This window comes from Tamandua tetradactyla, chromosome 5, assembly GCF_023851605.1.
Source record: "Tamandua tetradactyla isolate mTamTet1 chromosome 5, mTamTet1.pri, whole genome shotgun sequence".
NCBI lineage: Eukaryota > Metazoa > Chordata > Mammalia > Pilosa > Myrmecophagidae > Tamandua > Tamandua tetradactyla.
The window spans coordinates 10742217-10763927 of NC_135331.1; the positions used below are offsets into that span (position 1 = coordinate 10742217).

The window sequence follows — 21711 nt, forward strand, 5'->3', positions numbered from 1 at the left end:
TATCCATACCTGCTTGACAGTTTCTCCTTTACAGCCCCTTAGTTAGACCCAAAATGCTGATTATATCACCCTCTGGAAGGGAAATATCTTCCTTGTGTCCATGAGTCACCACCTCTCTCATCAAAGCAGAGATGAAAACCACTAGTTTAATTCCAATAGAGCTTTCTGTGACAGAGACCTGAGGGGAGAAGCTATGCTGAATAAAAAGTTATGCAGAACAGATGGAAATTTTACGAGCTGAAATTAAAAGAAGCAGAGAGAAGGCAAAGAGGAGCTGGGGGTGGGGCTGTGGCATAAAGACTCTGCTGCTCCAGGGTTCCCTTGAGTGGGCCTAAGTAGAGAATTCCTCTCTAGTTTTGGAGTTCAGGAAGGCCAACCAAATGTCAACCTCTGTTATTGTTTCCATTTTTCTCTCTGAGCCTCTCCAGAATAAACCCTCCATATGTGAGGTCGTGTGACGATCTATTCCTTACAATCAAAGAAACTTAACTAAAACACAGCCACTAGCCTGGCAGCCATCTTCATTTCAAAGAAGTTGATGTGTTTGGGTCCTTTCTGTTGAAGCAGTGAGGTGGAATTCATTAGAGTACTCTCAGTCCATCTCAAGAGCTCCAAACCAAATGGAAAAGACAATGGAAATGGGCAGGAATAGGAGTCAGGTCACCGAGGTGGGGCTGGACACATGGAGATGGTGACATGGGTTAATCCAAGAATAGTGAATAAGAAGGCAATGCCAGAGGCTGAGCCCAGGATCTCTGGATGCTCAAGCAAGAAGTGAGTGGTGGAGTGGGGGTGGGAGACTAGTTTTGCTCACCTGCTAGAAGAGGGGAGGGGGTGGAGGTAGAATCTGTGATTTGAAGGTCTCTCTACTTATCTCCTGCCCATTCCATGCCCTTATCAAAACTCCTTCTCACTGTCCATTTTATCCAATTGAATCACATTTCCTTTGGCTTGCTCTCTCTTGCTTTTCTTCATACCCACCCCCATTTCTCTTAAGCCTGGAACAGTCTCCCACTTAGCATCTGCCTGCCCAAATCCTTGCCTTCCTTTCAAACTCCACCTACAACTCAGCTTCTCTGATTAAATGAAAATTAAATAATTTTTGTTCTTTCCCCAAAGCACACCTCTTAAATCCCAAATGTCCCTGGGTTGCTAAACATAAAGACATCTGATTGCCTAATTTTCATTTAGGGAATTAAATGAGATTACTCATTTAAAGCACAATGCCTGGCACATAGTAATGTTCAGTGTATAATTGATTATACCATTGATTAATAATGATATAATATTATCAGTAATAAATGGAAAAGGATATAGGTTCTTAGAAAACAAAGATAGTGGCTTCCCAGTAAGCTGTTATTACTTCAAAAAAAAAAAACTACGTGTTTCTTAATGGATATATGTTTACATTTATGGATAGTAAACTTAGTCTCCTGTCTCATAAAACTCAGAAGACACCCCTGATATCTAAGCCAAGCCAAACAATGAAAGCTTTTTTGTATTTAAAAAAACATATTTGCAAAGGGATATATTGTGTTTTAGTTTTTCTTGGCTGCTCAAGCAAATATCATGAAATGGCTTAAACAGTGGGAATTTATTGACTCATGGTTTTGAGGTTCCTGAGGCAAGGAAAAAGTCCAAATCAAGGCATCATCAAGGCAATGCTTTCTCCCCGAAGACTGTGCATTCTAGGGCTGGCTTCTGGTGATTCTTGTTCCTGGGCTCCTCTCTCATATAGTAATGCATATAGTGGCCTCTCCCTTCTCTTCTGAGTTCCGTGGACCTTCAGCTTCTTGCTTCCTATGGTTTTCTCTCTAGCTGTCTGAATTTCATCCTGCTTATAAAGGTCTCCAGTCCTTTATATGACCCATCCTGTTGAGCTGGGCCACACCCCAACTAAAGTAACCTCACCACAAAGTCGTGCTTAGAGTGGGCTCACCCCCAAAGGAATGGGTCAAGTTCAAGAACATGATTTTATGGGGTGCATAGCTGCAAATCACCAGAACAGGTAAAATGACCTTCTAATGTTTTTCCAAAGGGTACGGGCCTTGTCTAGCTTTGCACTGATGGGGGTATATGTAAGTCAGGACGTTGGGTGTGGAGTCTTGCTCTGACCAGCTCCTGTGTTGTGACCCTGGGAATGGGCCAGATACCTGGATGACCTCAGAGGTCATTGATTTCAGGAGATCCATAAAGCCTTCCCTGACTTGTCAATTAGAAGAGATCAATCTCTCCTTTGACCCCCATTAAACCTGGATTAGATATCTATCGGTTTTGCTGGTCTGGCCTTCTTTTCTCCTCTGTTTTTCCCTTTCACCTGTGCCTCTTACACTCTCAGTTCATTGGTTCATGTATTAGTTCCCTGTGGCTATCATAACAATTTGCCACAAAGTTGGTGGCTTAAAACAAAGGAAATTTATTCTCTTTCTTCTGGAGGCCAGGAGTCTGAAATCAAGGTGTTGGCAAGGCCACATACTCTCCAACGGCTCCAGAGAAAAATCCTTCCCTGGCTCTTCCTGGCTTCTGATGGTTACCAGCAATTCTTGGTGTACCATGGCATGTGGCTGCATCACTGCAGGCTCTGCCTCCATCCTCACATGACCTTGTCCCTGTGTATCCTTGTGCCTATCTGTGTCTCTTCTCCTCTTCCTCTAAAGACACCAGCCACATTGGGTTAAAGGTCTACCCTCCTCCAGTATGACCTCATCTTAACTAATTGCATCTGCAGTGATCCTTTTTCCAAGTAAGGTCACATTATGAAGTACTTGGGGTTAGGATTTCAGCATATTTTTTGGGGAGGCACAGTTCAACCCATTAACAGTTCAGGTGCTCTTGTCTGCATCCACAGGTCTCAGAGGTGGGCTCAAGACGCAGTTCTAGATGAGCAATGCACGCTTGCCCATGGGTGCTTTGCTCAAGTCAGGTCAGTCCAGTGACAGTCTCAGAACTCTGGTCAGAATTATTTTAAAAGGTGGTGCTCTCTTCCAACAGGAGTTGCTGAGCTGGTAGGTATTAGGCTGAAATGTGATTCAATTGGATAAAATGGACAGTGAGAAGGCGTTTTTTTCTGGCTTTTATTTATTTATTTATTATTTTGCATGGGCAGGTACCAGGAATCGAACCCGGGTCTCTGGCATGGCAGGTGAGAACACTGTCTGCTGAGCCACTGTGGCCCACCCACGATCTTACGTTTTTATTTAAATTTTTATGCTGGTAACATAAGTATGACCTAAAAATTCAACCTTTTGACCACATTCACATATATAATTAAGTGCTGTTAATTACATTCACAACTTGTGCTAACGTGATCGTCACCCATTACCAAAACTTTGCAATCAACCCAAATAGAAATCGTGTACAATTTAAGCATTAATTCCCCATTCCCTACCCCAAACCAAGCCTCTGGTAATCGATATTCTAGAGTCCAACTCAATTAGTTTGCCTATTCTAATTATTTCGTATTAGTGAGACCACACAGTATTTGTTCACATATGTCTGGCTTAGTTCACTCAACATGATGTCTTTCAGGTTCTCCCATGTTGTTGCATAAATAAGAGTTTCAGTCCTTTTTAATGCTGAACAGAGTTCCATTGTATGGCTATGAAATATTTTGTTTATCCATTTATCAGTTGATGGACATTGGGTGGCTTCCATCTTTTGGTAATTGTTGATGGTGCCGCTGTGAATGTTGGTGGGCACATGTCTGTTTGGGCTCCACTTTTAGTTCTTTTGGTTATATACCTACTAGCAGGATAGCAGGTCATGCAGTGATTCTATACTTGGCTCTCTGAGGAGGTGGAAAGCTGACTTCCAGGGTGCTTGCACCATTTTGCATTCCCACCAGTAATGGAAGCATGTTCCTGTTTCTCCATATCCTTTCCAGTCCTGGTAATTTTCTGTTGTTGTTTTTTTTTAATGGTAGCCATTCTAGTGGGTGTGAGGTGGTGTTGCATTGTGGTTTTCATTTGCATTTCCCTAATATCTAATGATGAGCATCTTTTCATGTGATATTTATTCATTTATATATCCTCTTTGGAGAAATGTCTGTTAAAATGTTTGCCCACTTTAAAAAAAAAAAAAGAACAGGGCAGAGTTGCAGATGGAAAGAGGCAATGGGTTAGGATGGTGGGGAAGGGGTCCAAAGTGGTATGGGATTCTGCTTCATCACACACCCTCCTTTGAATTTATTTACTCATAACAAATATTTGAGTGCCGGGGTCACATCTGCAATATGGGAGTTAACAAAACAGATCAGAATCCATGTCCTCATGGAGCTTACATTCCAAAGAAGCGGGATAAACAACAGACAAATAATTAAGATGTATAGTATGTGAGATAGCAGTGAGTACTGGGCGGGGGGGGGAGGCAAAAAGGCGAGTGTGGGAGGCTGAGCTTTCAAATAAGGTGCTCAGGAAAGACTTCCCTGGGAAGTGACTTTTTAAGTGAGGACCTGAGGAACAGGAGTGAGTGAGCCATGGGGATATCTGAGAAAAGCATTCCAGGCAGAGGGAACAGCAAGTGCAAAGGCCCTGAGGCAAGTTTCACTTGTCTGTAACTCTGTTCTCCTGGCTGCAAGCGGGGAAGAATAAGACCATGAAGACAGTATCATGTGGAATGTTAGAGAATCATCAACACCCAGGCTCCTACCCACATGCACTTGGATAAGACACTTAAACTCTTAGAGCCTCACATTGCTTGTCTGTGAAATGGGGATAATAATAGTATCTCTCTCACAGTGCTGTCAAAAGAATTAGCTTACATAATATATCCAGCCTAGGGCCTGGCACGTGGTAGGGCACAGAAATGTGGGATTTGATCCCAAACTGGGAGGATCTCGAACTCTGAAGCCTCCAGGAAGGGAATGACTTGCAGTAAGTAGAGTCTAGGGGGTTTCCTAGCAGGGAGGTCTGCAGTCCAGCCTGACCCTGTTTATGTTTTTTAAAATAATTCATTTAGATACTAATACCATGCAGAAGGGTTAAGATTGGAATCCTAGCTTTCACTGAGTGATCCTGGACAAATTTCTTAACCTCTATGGACTCAGTTTCCCTCTCTGTGCCTCGGTATTATGGATAGGATTCAAGATCATGTGTCGATAGGAGAGTTAGCAAGATAATGTATGTGAATACTGCCAGCACGTGGTAGGTGCTCAAAAGCCTTCCCTCCTCCATTGCTTCATCATTTGTTTGCCTGCCCAGCAACTGCTATTTGGGACATTCAACACAGTCACTTTGAATCATGCGTTCAGCCCAAGTTGCTGTGATAGTTTGCTTTATTTTGGTTTTCGGTGGCAAGGAGAATGTGCTCTTTGGAGATCTCAGGCAAGAGTTCAGATCCCAATTTCTGCACTTCCTGGCTTTTGGGCCTTGGGCAGGTCTCTTAACCTCTCTGAGCTTCTAATTTCCTGGCTCACTTTACAGAATGGTTGTGAGGATGTGAGACAATTTTTGTAATGCACCCAACACCCACAAGGATTTTGGGCCCCAGGGCCAAGGGAGGCAACTCTGGTATGAAGAAAAGGGCTGGGAGCCCAGGAAATTTGGATGGTGAGGAAAGAAGCAGTAAGTGTAGCAGGAGAGAAGAATGCCAATCAGACCACTCAGAAAAGCCCCCAGAGCAGAAAAAGATTGAAGCCCTAATGGGTGAACTGACAGCCCTCGTGTTTTGTCTCTGGAAAAAACTAAGATTCAGGAGTCTCAAGTTTGACTTTCTGCTCTGTCCAAGGCCAGCTCTGTGTCATGCCTGGGGCAAGCCCGTTTGCCTCTCTGGACTTCAATTTCCAGGGTTCCTCTCTCCAAGGTCCTTTGCTCTCTGACAGCTCTATAACCATCTGTGGTACCACAACTAATCGGCAGAGGGCAGCACAACACCAGCATTGGCTATGGCATCTGTGCTGCACTGCTGTTGTCCAAAGCTGGACAAGAAAATTGTGGTGAAATAGCAGTATATGTTCCTCTTTTTCAAAGAGCCTTGTTTTATCTTCAGTGTGTAGTCAGAGCAAGGTCTCATCACAGTTTACAGATTGGGAAATAGAAGCTCAAAAGCATAAGAAATTGAATAAAGCTACCCATAAACAATCGACTGATCATTTTGTCCACATCACGTCCTATATTTAAGTCCACTGGAATGCTAGGAAGGCATTGCTGTATGTCTGGGCTTCTTAATACTAACGACCTATTACCTGCTGTATGATTCATAAAGCACTTCTTATCCTCAGTTTCAGAGAATTCTTTCCTTATTTCCTCTAGTTGACAGATGAGCAAACTGATGTTTCTAAGGTTGTGAGACTTGGCTGAGCATTTTAATCACCTTTGTTTTAGAGACTGTCTAGGAGACTCCTAGAAACGACAGAATTTGGTTGCTGTGTAGAAATTGTGTTGTGAGAAGCTGAAGTGGGTCCTTGTCCAAACATTATTCCTTATTTTGTAAAAGAGTAAGCTCCCTTCTCTGCCTCGTTATCTGCCCTGCTGTGTGGTTTGCTAGCAATTGCCTGTGGAACTTGAATAGCCTTCAGCCAGTGTGGTTCTCAGCAGTGACTGTCAAAGGGGACATATTTCCCCAACTCCAGCTTCTGATACCCACCCCTCAACCCCCTAGAGAATTCCAGCGTGGGATGGTTGTTTTCTCTGCAATGTCTTCCACCAGACTCATGTGTCAGTTAAGATGCTGTAATCAGAGAAGTGCAACTCAAATTAGCCTAACCATTAAGGAAAATGTATTACTTCACAAAGAGGAAGTGGGCTCAGAGGTAGCTAATGCAGCAACCAATATCAGCAGTAGCTTCTCTCCATTTCTTCACTCTGGCATCTCTGCCTTTGCCCTCGGGTTGATTCCCCTTCTGTCCCTTCTGGTTGCAGGATGGCAAGGCTTTCCCAAATATCACATCCAAATAAGGCAATATCCTGAGGCAGAAGAAACAAACGCCCTCTTCCTTGTGCCCCTTTATGAAAGGAACTTCCCTCCCCAGCTGACTTGCTCTCACAGGTCACTGGCCAGAACTGGGTGGCATGGCCCTATGTAGACCCTCCCAAGGGATGAATGCGATTGACCATGATTGGCTTAGACCAGTGGTTCTTAGCTCTGGGGGACCTGTCCCTATGGGACAGGTGGTCTAGAAACGTGGTTGTCATACTGGGCAGGGGGGTCTGTCACTGGCATGTAGTGTTTGAACCCAAGGATGCTGCCAGATATCCTACAGTGCATGGGACAACCCCTCCCCCCGCCCAACAAAGAATTATTGAGCCCTAAATGTCAGTGCTGAGGCTGGAAAACACAGATTTAGACTGAGCACCATTTCTCCTCTAGAGCAGGGGCTGGAACCGGGCCAGCCTCCAGGAAGCACTTGGCCAGGTGGAAGACGGAGGACACTGCACAAAATTGGGGGTTGGAGAGTTTGAAAGAGGAAAGGGGAGTAGGGTTCCTGGGGAGGTAATCGGCAGTCCCTACTGTAACTACTGATGCTGTTGATTGAGTACTTGAGTACTCAGAGGGGCGTTCCTGCTGTGCGTACCCCGCTGGGGGGGGGGGCTGGGAGGGCTGATAAAAACATGTCCCTTGGCCTTCGCCTCACATTGCTTAACCCAGATTTGAATCACTTTGCTTTTACTATTATTAATTGTACTTTTTTCCCACATTTGTAGAAAATAGTGAAAGGAATAAAGAAGAAAAGCCAAAATCTCCCATAGCCCAGGTATAGCTCAAAGATAGCCACTGCTAACATTTAATTTCCTTCCAATCTTGGCACTGTTTTCTAATTTTGCAGTACATGCAATTCTCTTCATTCATTTATTCCTGCATTCAAGCAACAGCTACGGAGCAGAGTGCTGGAGTTTGTGGCCCAGACTCTCACTGGACTAGTTGATCCCAGTACAATTTCACTGTAGCCTGGAGTGGTTGAATAGGGTAGGCCTGACCTGCATCTTGAAGTCTATTTGAGTGGAGAAAGAGGATATAAGGATGGCCTTTCAGGGAGAGTAAGAGCACACACCAGGAATAAGGTGTGTGTGGGGGGTGGGGGGAGACTGGGGCAAGTTGGAAGGCTAGAGGGAAAAAGTCAATGGTAGGGAAGATTCCAGATTTAGGAGAAATCTGGTTTGGGGGGCTTGTCCAGCATTCATCCCCCCACTTCTGATAATGGCACCCAATTTTCCATTGGGCAGTCACCTCCTGCTATTCCTCCTCAGTTCCAGTTGGGGTATAGCTGACCCAGCTCCTGGTGCCATAGGTGGGCACGTGACCAAATGTGTCCAATCAGAACATCAAATGCCTTTGGCCATAGTGATAGGTTCACAGATGGGCACGTGACTAGATCAGGCCAATCAGAATCAAGGCAATTCAATCCCATTTTTTTGGAACTGTCTGGAAAAAAGTCTCTTTGCATTGGATTTGAAGCTAAATGAATGAAGCCTCCGGTTGGAACGTTTCTGTCCAGTTGCACTTAAAGTCCGTGACTCCTTTGTGTTTTCCAATTCCATGACCTAATAAATTCTTTTTTTTTGTTTAAGTCAGTTTCAGGTAGGTATCAGTCTTTTGTAACTAAAAGTTTTAACACTCTTTACAGCTTGGAGTAATGGAAAAAGTAGTGTGCTTAGGTAAGATGGATTTTGCTCTGCCATTAGCCAGCAGTGTTCTTGGACAAATCACTTCACGTCACTAGGACTCAACTAAATGGAGAAAATAATATGTAACTCTTGGAAAAGTTGGCCTCCTGTAGATAACAGCACTTCGTGAACACGAAGAGGTATAAAAATGGAAGGGATTCCTATGAAATGGGAGGGATCATTTTAGGAGGGAGGTTCCAGGGATTAAATGATGGCAAGCTAAAAGGCAACCTCAGATGCTTCAGGACCAGGAAATAATACAAGTGAGTGAAGTGGGGGCAGATATAAGTAAGATCATAAGCCCTCTTGGTCTAGCCTTTTCTTTTCCCTTTGGTAAATACATGAGACAAAGGAATGTTCCTTTAAAAAAGAAAAAACAGCAGCACAAACATAATGATAATCAGCAACTGACACTTGGCTCTAGGATTAGAGACAATAGGGAATGGTGAAGATTGCGGCAAACTGGACAGTACTTGTCCCATCTGAAGCAGGCAGCCAGCCCCATCTCAGTTCAAGCCAATTTGGGCCACAGTCGAGCCAGATTTTCTCATTTTTCAAGGGAACCCATAAATCTGGAATTTTATATGAAATATCTCAACGTTAAGTGTTGGATTAATTTTTTAAAACACTGTGTGAGCCAAGCATAACTTATCTGTCAAATTTAGCCTGCAGGGAGGCTAATTTGTAGTCCCTTGTATAGGTGCAGAGATGAATCTTAATTAGAAGGATGTAAGCATGGTCAGCAGGTTGATGTTCATATAAAGCCAAGGAATAGGTAGAGTTTGTGAAGGAGGATTTCCATCCTTGTGATGGTTAATTTCGTGTGTCAAATTGACTAGAGTATGGTGTCCATTTGTTTGGTCAAGCCCTGGCCTACTTGTTACTGTGTGGTTATCTTGTAGATAGGATTTGCATCTACCATCAGCAAATTGCATGTGCAATCAACAAAGGAGATTGCCCTCAGCAATGTGGGAAGTCTCTTCATCCAATAAGTTGAAGCTAGAAACTAAGGATTTCATAGGTCAGAAGGGGAATTACTGCTTCAACTTCAGCATTGCTCTTGCCAGAATTTCCAGCCTGTCAGCTCCCCTGGCGAATTCGGACTAAGGACTTCGGCATCAACTTCATCAGAGTTGCCAGCCTACAGGCTGCCCTATGGAGTTCAGACTTGCCAGCCCTTACAGTCTCATGAGCCAATTATATATCCAGGAAAATCCTGATTAATACAATCCTTTCCTGAAAAGAGAGAGCTGTTAAGCAATTCCATGAACTCTTTTATACATGTTCATTCAATCCTCACATCAATCCTATAAGATAGGGCAGGTTAAACCCATCATGCAGATGGGAAGACCAAGGCTCAGAGAGTGCCCACATCTAGCAGCTAAAGAGTAGCCCTAGAGGCTGTGCAATTCGCCTCCTCAGTTGTGGTCCTAAGTTGGAGCTGGCATTGAAGATCACTAAGAAGTTTGAGACATTGCAAGGAAAATGAACTGTTTTGCTTAAAGGATGTCTATTTGGCTTTGTTATTCACTGCATCCCTGGTGCCTTTTAAAATGCCTTGCCTTTAGAGGAAGGTAACTACAGGCATCATTTCTCTATTAACGTGGCAGCCACAGGAATGTCCCGATCAGATCTCCTTCAAGAGAGTCTGGCGGAGAGCATGGTCGATTGACAGGTCCAGCTGTCAGCTCTCTGACCCACAACCATGTTCACGCCAAGCCCATCCTTCCCCCCGGGCTGCTCCTAGCCAGTGACTGAGCATGAGTGCAGGCCACACCTGCCCAATATGGGATTTCTCAAACAGGTGACTTTGGCTCGGAAATACTCCATCAGCCCGACTGAAACTTTCTTAGAACTGCACTAACATCTGAGACTCTTTCCCCATCCAATCCTTCCTTCCCTCTGTCCCTTCACAGGCATCAGACCTGCATCTCCATCTAAGGGCCTCCCTCAATAAATCTCTTGCAAGTCTGAGTCCATGTTGGTGTCTGCTTTTCAGAGGCCGTGAACTAACCCAAATGATTTCATTTCGTGGAATGAGATGATAAAATCTACAACCACCCAAATTCACACTCGCCTCTTGTCAGAGAAATAGAGTTCCTCATTGTGATGATCAGGCTCACGGACTTTGGAGCCAGGGAAACCCACATGTGAGTCCTACTTGTCAGTTGAATGACCTTTAGAAAGTTTCTTAACCCACCCCAAGCCTCAACTTCCTCATCTGTTAAATCAGCGATCCACAACTGAAAGCATTTTGCCCCCCAGGGGGACATGTGGCAATGTCTGGAGACATTTTACTGTTGTCAAAACTTGGAAGAGAAGGGGTTATTGCTACTGGCACCTAGAGGGTAGAAGCTCACAGGACAGCCCCCCACAACTAAGATTATCTGTCCCAAAATGTCAGTGGTACTACGGTTCAAAGACTGTGTTAAATGGAGATAACATTTGTACCTAACTGTTGTGAAAGCCCCGTGGGATCACTTGCTCAATACTTGCAATTTCCACCTTCCCTCGACTCCCTTGAAGACTCAGTAACGGCAGGGACCAGATGATTCTGGATTGATATCTATATCACCAATGACTGCAGTGTGGAGGATGCTAAATATAACTTATTCTTAATTGAAATACTTATGAACAAATGGTAACTATGATTATTATTATCAACATTGTTTTCCCAGCCCTTGGCTCGGTGCCTGGTATATAATTGGCCTACAGTATCTGTTGAATGAATGAATGAGAAATGCAGATTTATTTACTCATTAACCACTAATTTATACACTTTGGAGCGATATTGGGAAATCAGCCCAGTCTCTTCCTTTTCATTAGCTAAGAGGATATTTTTTTAAATTAAAGACTTGAGGGGATACACACATGTCCCAAGCCATACAGTGAGGGGCTTGACTTTAAGTCATGTAGAGTTTAGAACGTACATCTTGCAAGGCTTGGGCAAAAAAGGAAAACGGGCCAGGTTCTGTGCGAACTCGCTGTGAAACAAGAGCTGTTTTCAGGGCCCAGGAACACGCTCTGTCCCATGTTTAATTTCTTCCATCTGTTTGGTATCTGACCTCTGCTGCCCTCTCAGCCATTGCCACATATTGTCTGCTCACGTTCCCATATAAGGTTATCTCTCTCTCTCTCTTCCTCTCTTCCCCGCTCCCGCTTTCTCCGGGTTGGACGGCAGCACTTGCTTCCCCAACACTGCTCTCCCTCTCTCTGCCTTCCCTGGCAGACTCCACAGTACGGATGGATGACTGGAGAGCGGGAAGGGGCAGGGGGCTGCCAAGGAATGTGGCAGGTTTATTTTTGTTCAGCCTGCATTCTTTGCCAGGCCTGCAGGCCCCAGCCACTTGGGGATGTCACATGCTGATAAGACGGCGGGGGCGACTGAGACCTGTGGCTCAAATCTGCAACACCCCAGGTGTGAGCTGGCTTCACTGAGCGGGGGCTGTGGGCAGGGGCTCCTGAGGTCATGAGACTCACCTATCCCCACTGCCCTGTATCCAGTTCCCAGAAAGACAAGTTTTTGATCCTTCAGAGACGTAATTGCAGGGATTGAGATCTGTTTGCCCATCTCTAGGCGAAAGCCAACATCCCCAGCAGTGTGGAGGAGAGCCAGGCCCTGGGGTGAAATTACTAGCTGTGTGGTCTTGGCCAAGTGACTTGGCCTCTCTGACTCTAGTCTCCTCATCCATCAATATAGGATGTATCTCACGGTGAACTGTAAACTCTGTGAGGTCAGGGATTTTTGTCTATTTAGTTCACTGCTGTTTGGCCAACTCCTTGACAAGAGTGTCTGGCACACAGTAGGTGCTCAAATACGAACTGAACGAATTAGATGAGGTAACGCTTTTAAGTGCTCGGCCACGAATAAATGATAGCTGTTACTCCTTAGGCAACAACAACGGATCTTTATGAAGCACCTGTCACGTGTTAGCCCCTGTTAGCCACTGGGAATCCAGCAATGAGTAAGATAGACAAGGTCCCTGTTCTCACCAAGCTTATATTCTAAAGGGGAAAGATATATAATAAACCGAGATCAGAGAGAACTATGAAAGAAATGTGAGAAAAAAAAGATGTTTTTCTCAAATTTTTTTTTATTGTGGCCCAAAGTGACAAATGTCTTCGTCTCATAACCCAGTGCACAGCCATGCACGTATAGTAAACTGAAATACAACTTTCGCAAAACCAGGGTAGGCTGTCTACAAAGATGGCTGCTGGCAATGGCTCCCTTTGCCCCGGCCGCCCCTCCTACCAAGGGGTGGGGCCTAGTTTCTCACACGCTGAATCCCGGGTGGTCACGTGACTTGCTTTGACCAATAGAATGTGAAGGAAATGACGATGAGGCAGTTCAAGGCCCCAGCTTTAAAGCGGCCCGTCGCCACCGCTTTGGCGCTATTGGTACACATCCGCCCAAGGTATCCCGGGCCAGTGTGCTGAGTGATGAGAGATCCCCAGGAGAGAAAAAGACCCCGTGAAGAGAGGGGCCAGTGTCAAGGCCCCAGCTGTTTTAAGGCAATACATTTGAGGTGGTTTGTTACACAGCTAGAAATATTTCTGAAACAAATATTTACCCTTATTCTGTGCGGTGTTTTCATCCTATCCTATTTCAGTAAAAAAAAGTTAATCAGGAGCCACTGAACTGATTTCACTACCCAAAGATTAATAGTGTGTGACCACTAATCTGAAAACACAGTGATGGAGAATGCCTGGTAACTGTGTTACCTTAAATACGATGGAGAGAGAAGGCCTCTCTGAGAAAGTAGCATTTGACCTGAAATCTAAATGAGGAGGAGCGAGATGTGTGAAGACTTGGGGAAACAGGCAGAAAAACAGCTACAAAAGTTTTGAGGCTGGAGTGAGTTTGCTGGGTTTCAGCAACATAAAGGAAGCCAGGGGTTGGGGAGTAGAGCGCAAAGGACAGAATGGAGTGAAATTATGTCTTAACGCTTGATTTCAGCGCCTGGGACTTCAGGTCCCTTCAGGGAGAGGGCAGCTTCCAAGACCGGGATGGGTTACATTACAGTACAAGGTCCTGACTGTCCATCCTTTTTTTTAAACATCGAGGTGCAATTCACATAACATAAAATTAACCATTTTAAAGTGAACAGCAGTGGCATTTATTACATTCACAATGTTCTGCAGCCACTACCTTTATTTAGTTCCAAAACAGTTTCATTACCCCAAAAGGAAACCTGTACCCATCAGCAGTTACTCCCATTCCACCATTCCCCCAGCCCTGGGCAACCACTGATCTACTTACTGCCTCTAAGATTCACCTTGTGTGGGTATTTCATATAAATGGAATCATACAATGTGTGACCTTTTTTTGGGCCAGTTTCTTTTACTCAGCATCACATTTTTGAGGTTTGTGCCTATTGTAGCATGTATCAGAACTTCGCTCCTTTTTATGGCTGAATAATGTTCTGTCGTGTATATACCACAATTTGTTGATCGTGTCACTCTTCTGCCCATTGTCTTGATCAGAATCCATCGCATTCTTATCACACCCTGATTTGATGCCACCACCCAGGATGGGGAGAAGGTCTTAGCAACATGAAAGAGGAAGCAAGTTTGTGCCTTGTTGTTCCTTGCCTTTTCTTATCCCTTCCCGTCAACCTTTTCCTACATGATTCTAAGCTTCCTGATGGCCCCAAATGCAGCTCTACTGCCAGTTACCCTTAAATACTCCCCCTGAAATCTATAAATACACCAAACACTCAGCTGGGAAAAAAGGAACTTGAAAGGCATCTGAAAAGAAAATACATTTTTTCCCCATCATCAGCCAAGCATTCTCTCTCCACCTCCTTCCCCCCCCCACCCCTCCATTTTGGTTTGGGGGTAAAGGCTTGAATTTCAGACCATTATCCCATGTGGGTGAGAGAAGAGGTTACTTGGCAAAGCCTTGCAGGCAGAGAAAGCCAGAGAACATGTTAACACTGGCCCTCCCACACACAACATCCCCTTGCCTCCCGACCCAGCAGTCTGATTTATGTCCTTCTTCTAGACTCAGCTGAGCCAGTGTAGTGGATTGGAGAAGAATGGCTTTGGAGTCTGACAGACCCATGTTTGAATCTTGGCTCAGCTAGCTACTAGCTGTGTGACCCTGGGCCCTCCGTTAACTCTCCAGGCCTCAATTTCCTTTCATTATAAAATGAAACAAAACAAAACTGTCTTTGAAGACTTATTGTGATGATTAAATGAGATGATATAGGTACAAGTGTTGTGCTGAGATGAAATTAGGCCTAACTCCATGCAATGCCAGGGTCTTCAGCTAGAGAGAGAGAGAGAGGGCAGCTTGGAAGACTTGGGATGGATAGATTGATCTTACAGGCCCTGATGGCCCATCCCAGAGGCAAACCTGCAAGAATGTGCTCAACTGTTCCCTCACCCATTGGTTCCTAGTTGGGCTTAGCCAATGAGAAGCCTGGCAGGAGTTCAGACGGTGGAAGGACCTTGAAGTCAGGATTAGTGGCATCCTGCATCCAAAGGCCCCTGTTAGCCAGGCCTTGCCTTTGGCTACTCTCTCAGGGTCCTGGTGCCTGTTCCTTTCTCTTGCTGTTTCAGGCTTAGGGACAGCAATGGCCACCTTCGGTTACTGGCCCCCGAGGTTACCCTCTCCCTTGTTGGTTTCCCTAAACCCTGCCCACATGATTAAAAATATACCCTTTATTTAGCTGTCCTCATTTACCCAGAGTGTGCCATCTCTATTCTGCCAGGATGCTGACTGATATTGACATTATCAATTTTAGTCCATGACCCACATTTGCAAGAAGAAAGATATTTTATTTTATAAGCAACTTAAATCCAATTTGGAGCCACCAATCTCTAGATTGGAGAGAAACTTAATCTCCATCATTATTGGGTATCCTTTCCTCTCACCCTACCCCCAGGGTCCATGAGCTTTTTGGCAATGACAAAGTCTTGGGGAGTCCTGTCAGTAGCCAACCTTGGGGACTGCTTGGTCACCCATCATCCAAGGTGTCCTGGTCCTTTCTGGTGCAGTGGCCATGTGAGGTTTTGTCCATGTGAGGTCTTGGACAAAAAGCTTTGGCCAGAATGGAAACCACTGGAGTCAGGGTTTGGCATCCCCAGGGTTTGGCTCCCTTCTCAGGAGCTGCTGAGGATGGATCAAACTGTGTTCTTTTCCCACTCTTCTAAGTTTCTCTCTTCCTGTTCTCGCAGGTCCTTCCCTCTTCCTCCTTGGAAACAGTTGGGATAATCCTCTTCAAAGACTTTAGGCCTTTGCAAAACACAGGAGGTATAGCTTCTGATTTTCAACCTACAAAAGTCCTTGAGGTGAGGAAATGCAACCTGTTTAAAGGTGAGAGACAGGAGTACACACATAAATTAATACATTAATAAATTCTGACACATATGTGAAGTATTTAGCAAGTTCCTAACATTCAGTAAGAACTTACTAAGTGATGACAGATTATTATTTGAGTCCATTAAGAATGTTAGGTGCATCCTATATTTCAATTCATACTGACAACCATCCCATACTAGTAATCAATATAAATTACATATTGTTTTGGATACTCTGCATTGTATATTAATCCCATCAGTGGTTTCCAGTCTTTGTAAACCATAGCACCTATTTGACAAAAATGTATAGTACCAGGCATACATTTAATAAGGCTTCTGGAATCTCAGCCATTTAGTTGAAAGTTTCACGTATTATCTATTTTTTTACCTTTCAGGAATGCACATACGGTTACTAGACATGATCACCAGATTAAATTGCCGGGACAGAGACAATTTAGGATGTTTGCAAAACTCAATTCAGGTTTCCATTTAAAAATTAATTTCTTTCATCTCTAAGTAACCTAGATGGCAATTAGTGGGTAACAGAATAACCCACTTCCTAACTTGTTCCTTTGGCTGGGTCATTTTTCCCAGTCTTTTAAAGAATGAGATAAAGTGCACAGTGTACAGAGTAGCCCCAGATGGGATAGCATCTTGAAAACTGGCATTCACTGAATGCTCGAGCAGAATCCAGAAATATCTCATGGTCAGGATGAAAGGTCTAAATTTAATACCAAAAACAGCAAATTGGCTTGGTTTCTCTGTACGCTGCATAAAAAAAGTTCTTGTTTGGAAGTTCTGAAATGAGAAGGGGCTGGAGACCTTATGTTCACGGCATCCACAGATTCTGTATGGACCTGAAGGGTCTGCTATTATCCCCAGGCTTCCTTTGGACATTGAAAAAAGAGGAAATAAGGAAGAAGGTTCTCACTGGTACAGATACTTTCCACAATAAATACAGGCTCATTTATTTTTCTGGTTTTTCTTCCTGTCAACTTTTTTCCCTGACCAACTATACTGACCAACTGTTGTTTTTGTTTGCATTGCATCTCTACCTCTAGTAACAGAATCCAGTTCTCCCTTTTGGGGAGCTACCCTCACTTAGTCTATTACCATGGCCACAGCAATTGGTTCAAGAATGGTCTGACACACTTCAGACCAATGAGAATTGGCCCTGAATATTTTGCTGGAACTGTTGGAGAAGAGGGTCTACTTTTACTGAGGTTGCTAGACTGGTAGAATGTAGTAAGCTTGTTGCCATGAGCGGCCCATTTGAGAAGAAAGTAAAGATGAGAGACAGACAGATGAAGGGAGAAAGAATGTCAAGATACCGTCACTGAGCTCCTTAGCCTGAAAAACTTTCCCCTTCCTTTTTGGCTGGTTCCTATTGATCTTTAAACAACACTTTATCTGGCAGTACCTTTCTTGACAATTCGACTCTCTCACCTCCTAATAAACTTGGATCCCTTCCTCTGGGGTCCCCATCACCGGGTCCTTCTGTTCTTGCATTTATCCTACTTGTATTGGAGTTACCTGTTTAAGTGGCTCTCCTCCCCCACTTGAGTATTGCTGGCCCCATGACAGCACAGTGCTGGGCCTGTAGGAGGCGTTGAACACATCATTTATTTTGTTGTTGTAAATTGGACACTAAAACTGCAGTTTGTTTGTTCTAAGATGTTTGAGCAGGCAACCCAGAATTTGGGTTTCCTCTGCTCATTTTGCAAACTGAAATCACCAAGTACAGTGGTTTCCAGTCTAATAAGGGTGGATTCAAAATGCCATTCACCAACTAAGGTACCCCCCAAACCAGCTAGTACCACCTGGGGATCTCTGGTTCCACTAGTCTTTGGAGCCTCATATGGGTGTGAGGACCTTCTCCCTGCCCATCTCATGGGATGTGAATTCACCAAGGCTCTACGAAGGATTTAATTCATTTCTGCATGTGCCTACAGAGAGCCTCTCAGAAGCCAAAAGAAGCCTTAGGCCATTTACATTTTTTTTCAGGCTCTCAGCATATTAAAAAAAGTACTGGGCTTAAAATAACTTTAATTCCCAGTACAATGTGGCCCAATAATGTGATACAGGAGCTGAAATCTATATAATGAATGGGTCTTCTTGCAGTCGTGCCAGAGACTTTCTACAATTGTTCCTACGTATAACCTAATTCGAGATACTCGTGCCAAAAACCTAAATTTGAAGCCCAGGCCAAATGCTTCCTCAGCCCAACCCCTGCAAAGAAGTCATCAGCCATGCTTGGTGAGTGACTGACTGAATGAATGAAACAGCACAAGCATTTAGCATAACTGTGGGACATTTTGGGACGCCTTATTGCCGGGCAACTAAGTCCCCGTTTGACTTGTGATTTCGAGCAGCCCCAAATGCTCGTGACTCTCCGCACTGACTCTGGACAGTAAACCCGCTTTGCACATGGGCCCACACTGCGCTCGCCCTTCCCCGCCCGCGGCCTCGCCCCCGGCGCACGCGCGTTCCAAGGCTCCGCGGAAACGCGCCAGGTCTTCCCTCCCGGAAGTGACGTAGCGCCACGGCTTAGCAACCGTTGCCAAGGAGCTGGTCTCTAGGAACCCAATTGAGCCGGGTTCCTCCTGGGGGGGAAAAGTGGTTTCGTGGAGAGAATCTGAGGTAACCTTGCCAGCCTTCGGCCGGAAACTCCCCCGAACCCCGAAATAGGAGCGAAGCCCCCGCCCCCTCCTTTTCCTGGTGCTGCGCCTCACCAGTGCAGGGGCCGTAGCAGCTAAGCTCCCCCCACATCTGGGGTCGGGCCCCCTTGCTGGGCCTCGCCGTGATCCAGACTGTTCTCCCCGCCGGAAGAATCCTCGGGGATCCCAGGGCAGCCCCGCGAGGTGCCTGGGTCGAGTCGTGGGGTGCCCCACCCCGTCCCACCCCCGCTCCCCGAGTCCAGGGTGGGGAGCACTATTTCTGAGAGGCCTCGGAGGCTGGTTCGGAGCTCGTGCCAGCCTGGGACCAGGGCAGCGTCGTTTCTGTCCCGAATTGTCCTGAGATAATCGCACGTCCTGGTTTTAATTCCCCCCCCCCACCCCGGGTTCTTATGTGGGTAAGTCCTTGTGAATTAGTGTGGCGACTTTCCTCTGGAAGAGCGTGATTAATTGCTTTTGCTAATTTTAGAGCGCAAAGCCGGTGGGCATAGACAACCTACCTGTTCTGTACATCTTTGTCCTTAGCGAGTGGCCATTGGGAAAGCTGGTGAGCAACTAGGGGGAGAAACCCAACTAGTGTCTCATCCCCTCCTGGTAACCGGGTTACTCACTTATACAGGTATTTGGGGGTGGGGTGGGGGAGGGGGAAATAGACCTATAGTTCATTTGAACTTAAGCATGTGTGTGTGAAGGTTATGACGTGGACTTTTTACTTAAAATACTTTCGACAGTGGAAAACTTGCATCTCCAATGTGGGTTTTTTTTTTTTTTTTTTTTAGCTTATGTAAAGGTTTTCCTTTTATAGCTTAAAGGAAATCTCAAATTTATAACCATATTTGCTACCCTTTTTATTTTCTTTTTTACTTATTTCTTAACAATAATAACTATTAACTTATAATTTTGTTATAATTATGGAAAAATGAGGTCTTTACATTGTAATAATTTCTAAATATCCCCCCAATTTTACACACCTATTTCAGAGCAAGATGCATGCTACCCCAACTAATCTCTTGGATAAAATGGCATCTATTCATTTCTTGGTTTTTACTACTAGGGATCACTGCAACAATTTTCTTTCTTTCAGTTTTTAGCAATTCATCTTTTAATTCTTTTTTTTTTCGTGGGCAGGCACTGGGAATTGAACCAGGGTCTCCGGCATGGCAGGCGAGAAGTGTGCCTGCAGAGCCACTGTGGCCTGCCCTTAATTCATTTTTGAATTGTTAAGGTAAAAAAAAAATGGCCTGCCTGAAAAATTTCTGCCACTTCTTTCCATACTGAACAAATGATATTTACATATAGGAAACAATAGGGACCTTGGTAAAGCTTTGGGCAATTTTAAAAATCAGTTATTCAATTTTTTAAAATGTTATGATTGTTCTTACCTCCCTTTTAGACTTGACGCACATGTTTTTTTTCTGGCCTTGGGCCTTGACCAAATTTATTCAGCCTAGTAGAAGAAGTCACTGTTTTAGACATAGTGAGTATTCAAAGACTGAATTAGGCACAGATACTATCCTCAGAGAATTTAGATAGACAACTTTAGTAGTTAAGATTCAGTGTATATATAAGTAACTAAAACAAAATAAAAAGTAACACTAGGAGAGGCATACAGATAAAATGTGATCAACTTGAAGGAAAGAAGCTGTTACTTTGCAGAAATGAGAGATGAATTAAGAAAGATTTCCTGGAGGAAATTGAGTTTGATAGGCAGGGCTTGAAAAATGGTTAGGATCAACACCTCTGGAGATGGGGAAGAGGACATGGTCATTCTAGGTAGAGAAAACAACATTACCTAGAGGCAGAGAGGTAGGGTAGAGAAAACAACATTACCTAGAGGCAGAGAGGTAGAAAAATTCTTTAAGGAGCAGTGATTATTTCGATTAACCACAGAATTGGGTGTCTGAAAGGTAAAGATTTGGAAATAAAGTTGGGAAAGGCTAGGTTGAACTATATCACAAAGGGTCTCAAAATGCAAGAAATTTGGACTTTTGTAGGCAACAAGAGGCCGACTGTTAGAAATGGGGAAAGACAGAGACCATAAAACTGGAGGCTATTCCCTTATTGAAGGCAAGAGGAATTAAAGACGTGAATTAATCAAGGATGGCCTAGTGGGTGCCTATAGCATCAAGCCAATGAATGACATAAAAGGGTGAAGGTTGCCGGGTGGAGGAAGTCAAAACAAAGCTGAAGACATGTTTGTGACCTTGCAAGCATGTGAGCCCAGGGTTGCAGCTCTGATTTTTCATGAGAAGCTGGCTATCTGGATTTTCATTTAAAATCTCCTAATGTTTATATGTAGGCTGCTAATTAAAAAAAGAAGAAGAAGAAGTCTGTCTACAGTGTGAAATGTTTTTACTCCTGGGGAGAAGTTGGAGACGTATACGGAGGCAGGGTTTATTATTCGTTTGTCCTTATTAATTCATATGATGGCTATTGGCCCAAATGCATATACAAAAACATCTGATATGAAATGTTAATAATATATACTGCAGCTTTCACGACAAAGTCTTCATTCGTGATTTCTTTTAGCAAAATAACTCTTGATGCATTTTATACATAGAATTATGCTTTTCATGCCTGCTTCCTATGAACTTAATACTGATTTTTTCCCAGAACTATTGTTACCAATATTGAGGGATTTTTGTCTCCATTACTCTTCAGTAGTGAAGTTATAAGACCTAATTATGAGTGATCAAATCAAATTCATTGTGGACAAGCTCAATAAGGAGCCTTTTAGGAAGAACTATAATTTAATCACATTTGATTCCCTGGAGCCAATGCAACTATTACAAGTTCTGAATGATGTTCTGGCTGAGATTGACCCAAAGGTAAGAGTTTTCTCGTTCTCTGTGGTGAAAAGGGTGATGTGAAAGCCAGGGGCTGCCTCTAAGTAGCCGAGTCTTATACAATTTCCATAAGCACTCTGAGCCTTTTTTTCCTTGACTGTAAATGTTCTTCAAGGTTTCTCAACCAGTTCAAAATTAAATGATCTACTTGTACCTTATTTAGAAAGTATTCCTCTATTTTCAGACAGAAATAGATTTGGTCCTGGAATGAAAAAGCTTCCACAAAAGGTTTTATTGTATTGCAAGTTAGCTCACGTCTCTCTTACACTAGTCTTTTCCACTGGA

The 21711-nt window shown here is 44.1% G+C and overlaps 1 protein-coding gene across 13 annotated transcripts in view; it reads left to right on the top strand.

Moving 5' to 3' along the window:
- The window catches only part of IFT81 (intraflagellar transport 81), a 282552-nt gene that overhangs the window by 125406 nt on the left and 135435 nt on the right, over positions 1-21711 (top strand). For 2 of the 13 annotated variants that reach the window (XM_077159817.1, XM_077159819.1), the window contains exons 3-4: positions 15783-15921; positions 21242-21408. In XM_077159817.1, coding sequence (XP_077015932.1) covers positions 21265-21408 — 144 coding nt within the window. In that variant the 5' untranslated portion in view covers positions 15783-15921; positions 21242-21264. The other 11 variants (XM_077159822.1, XM_077159810.1, XM_077159813.1 and 8 more) reach the window with 10 other exon arrangements.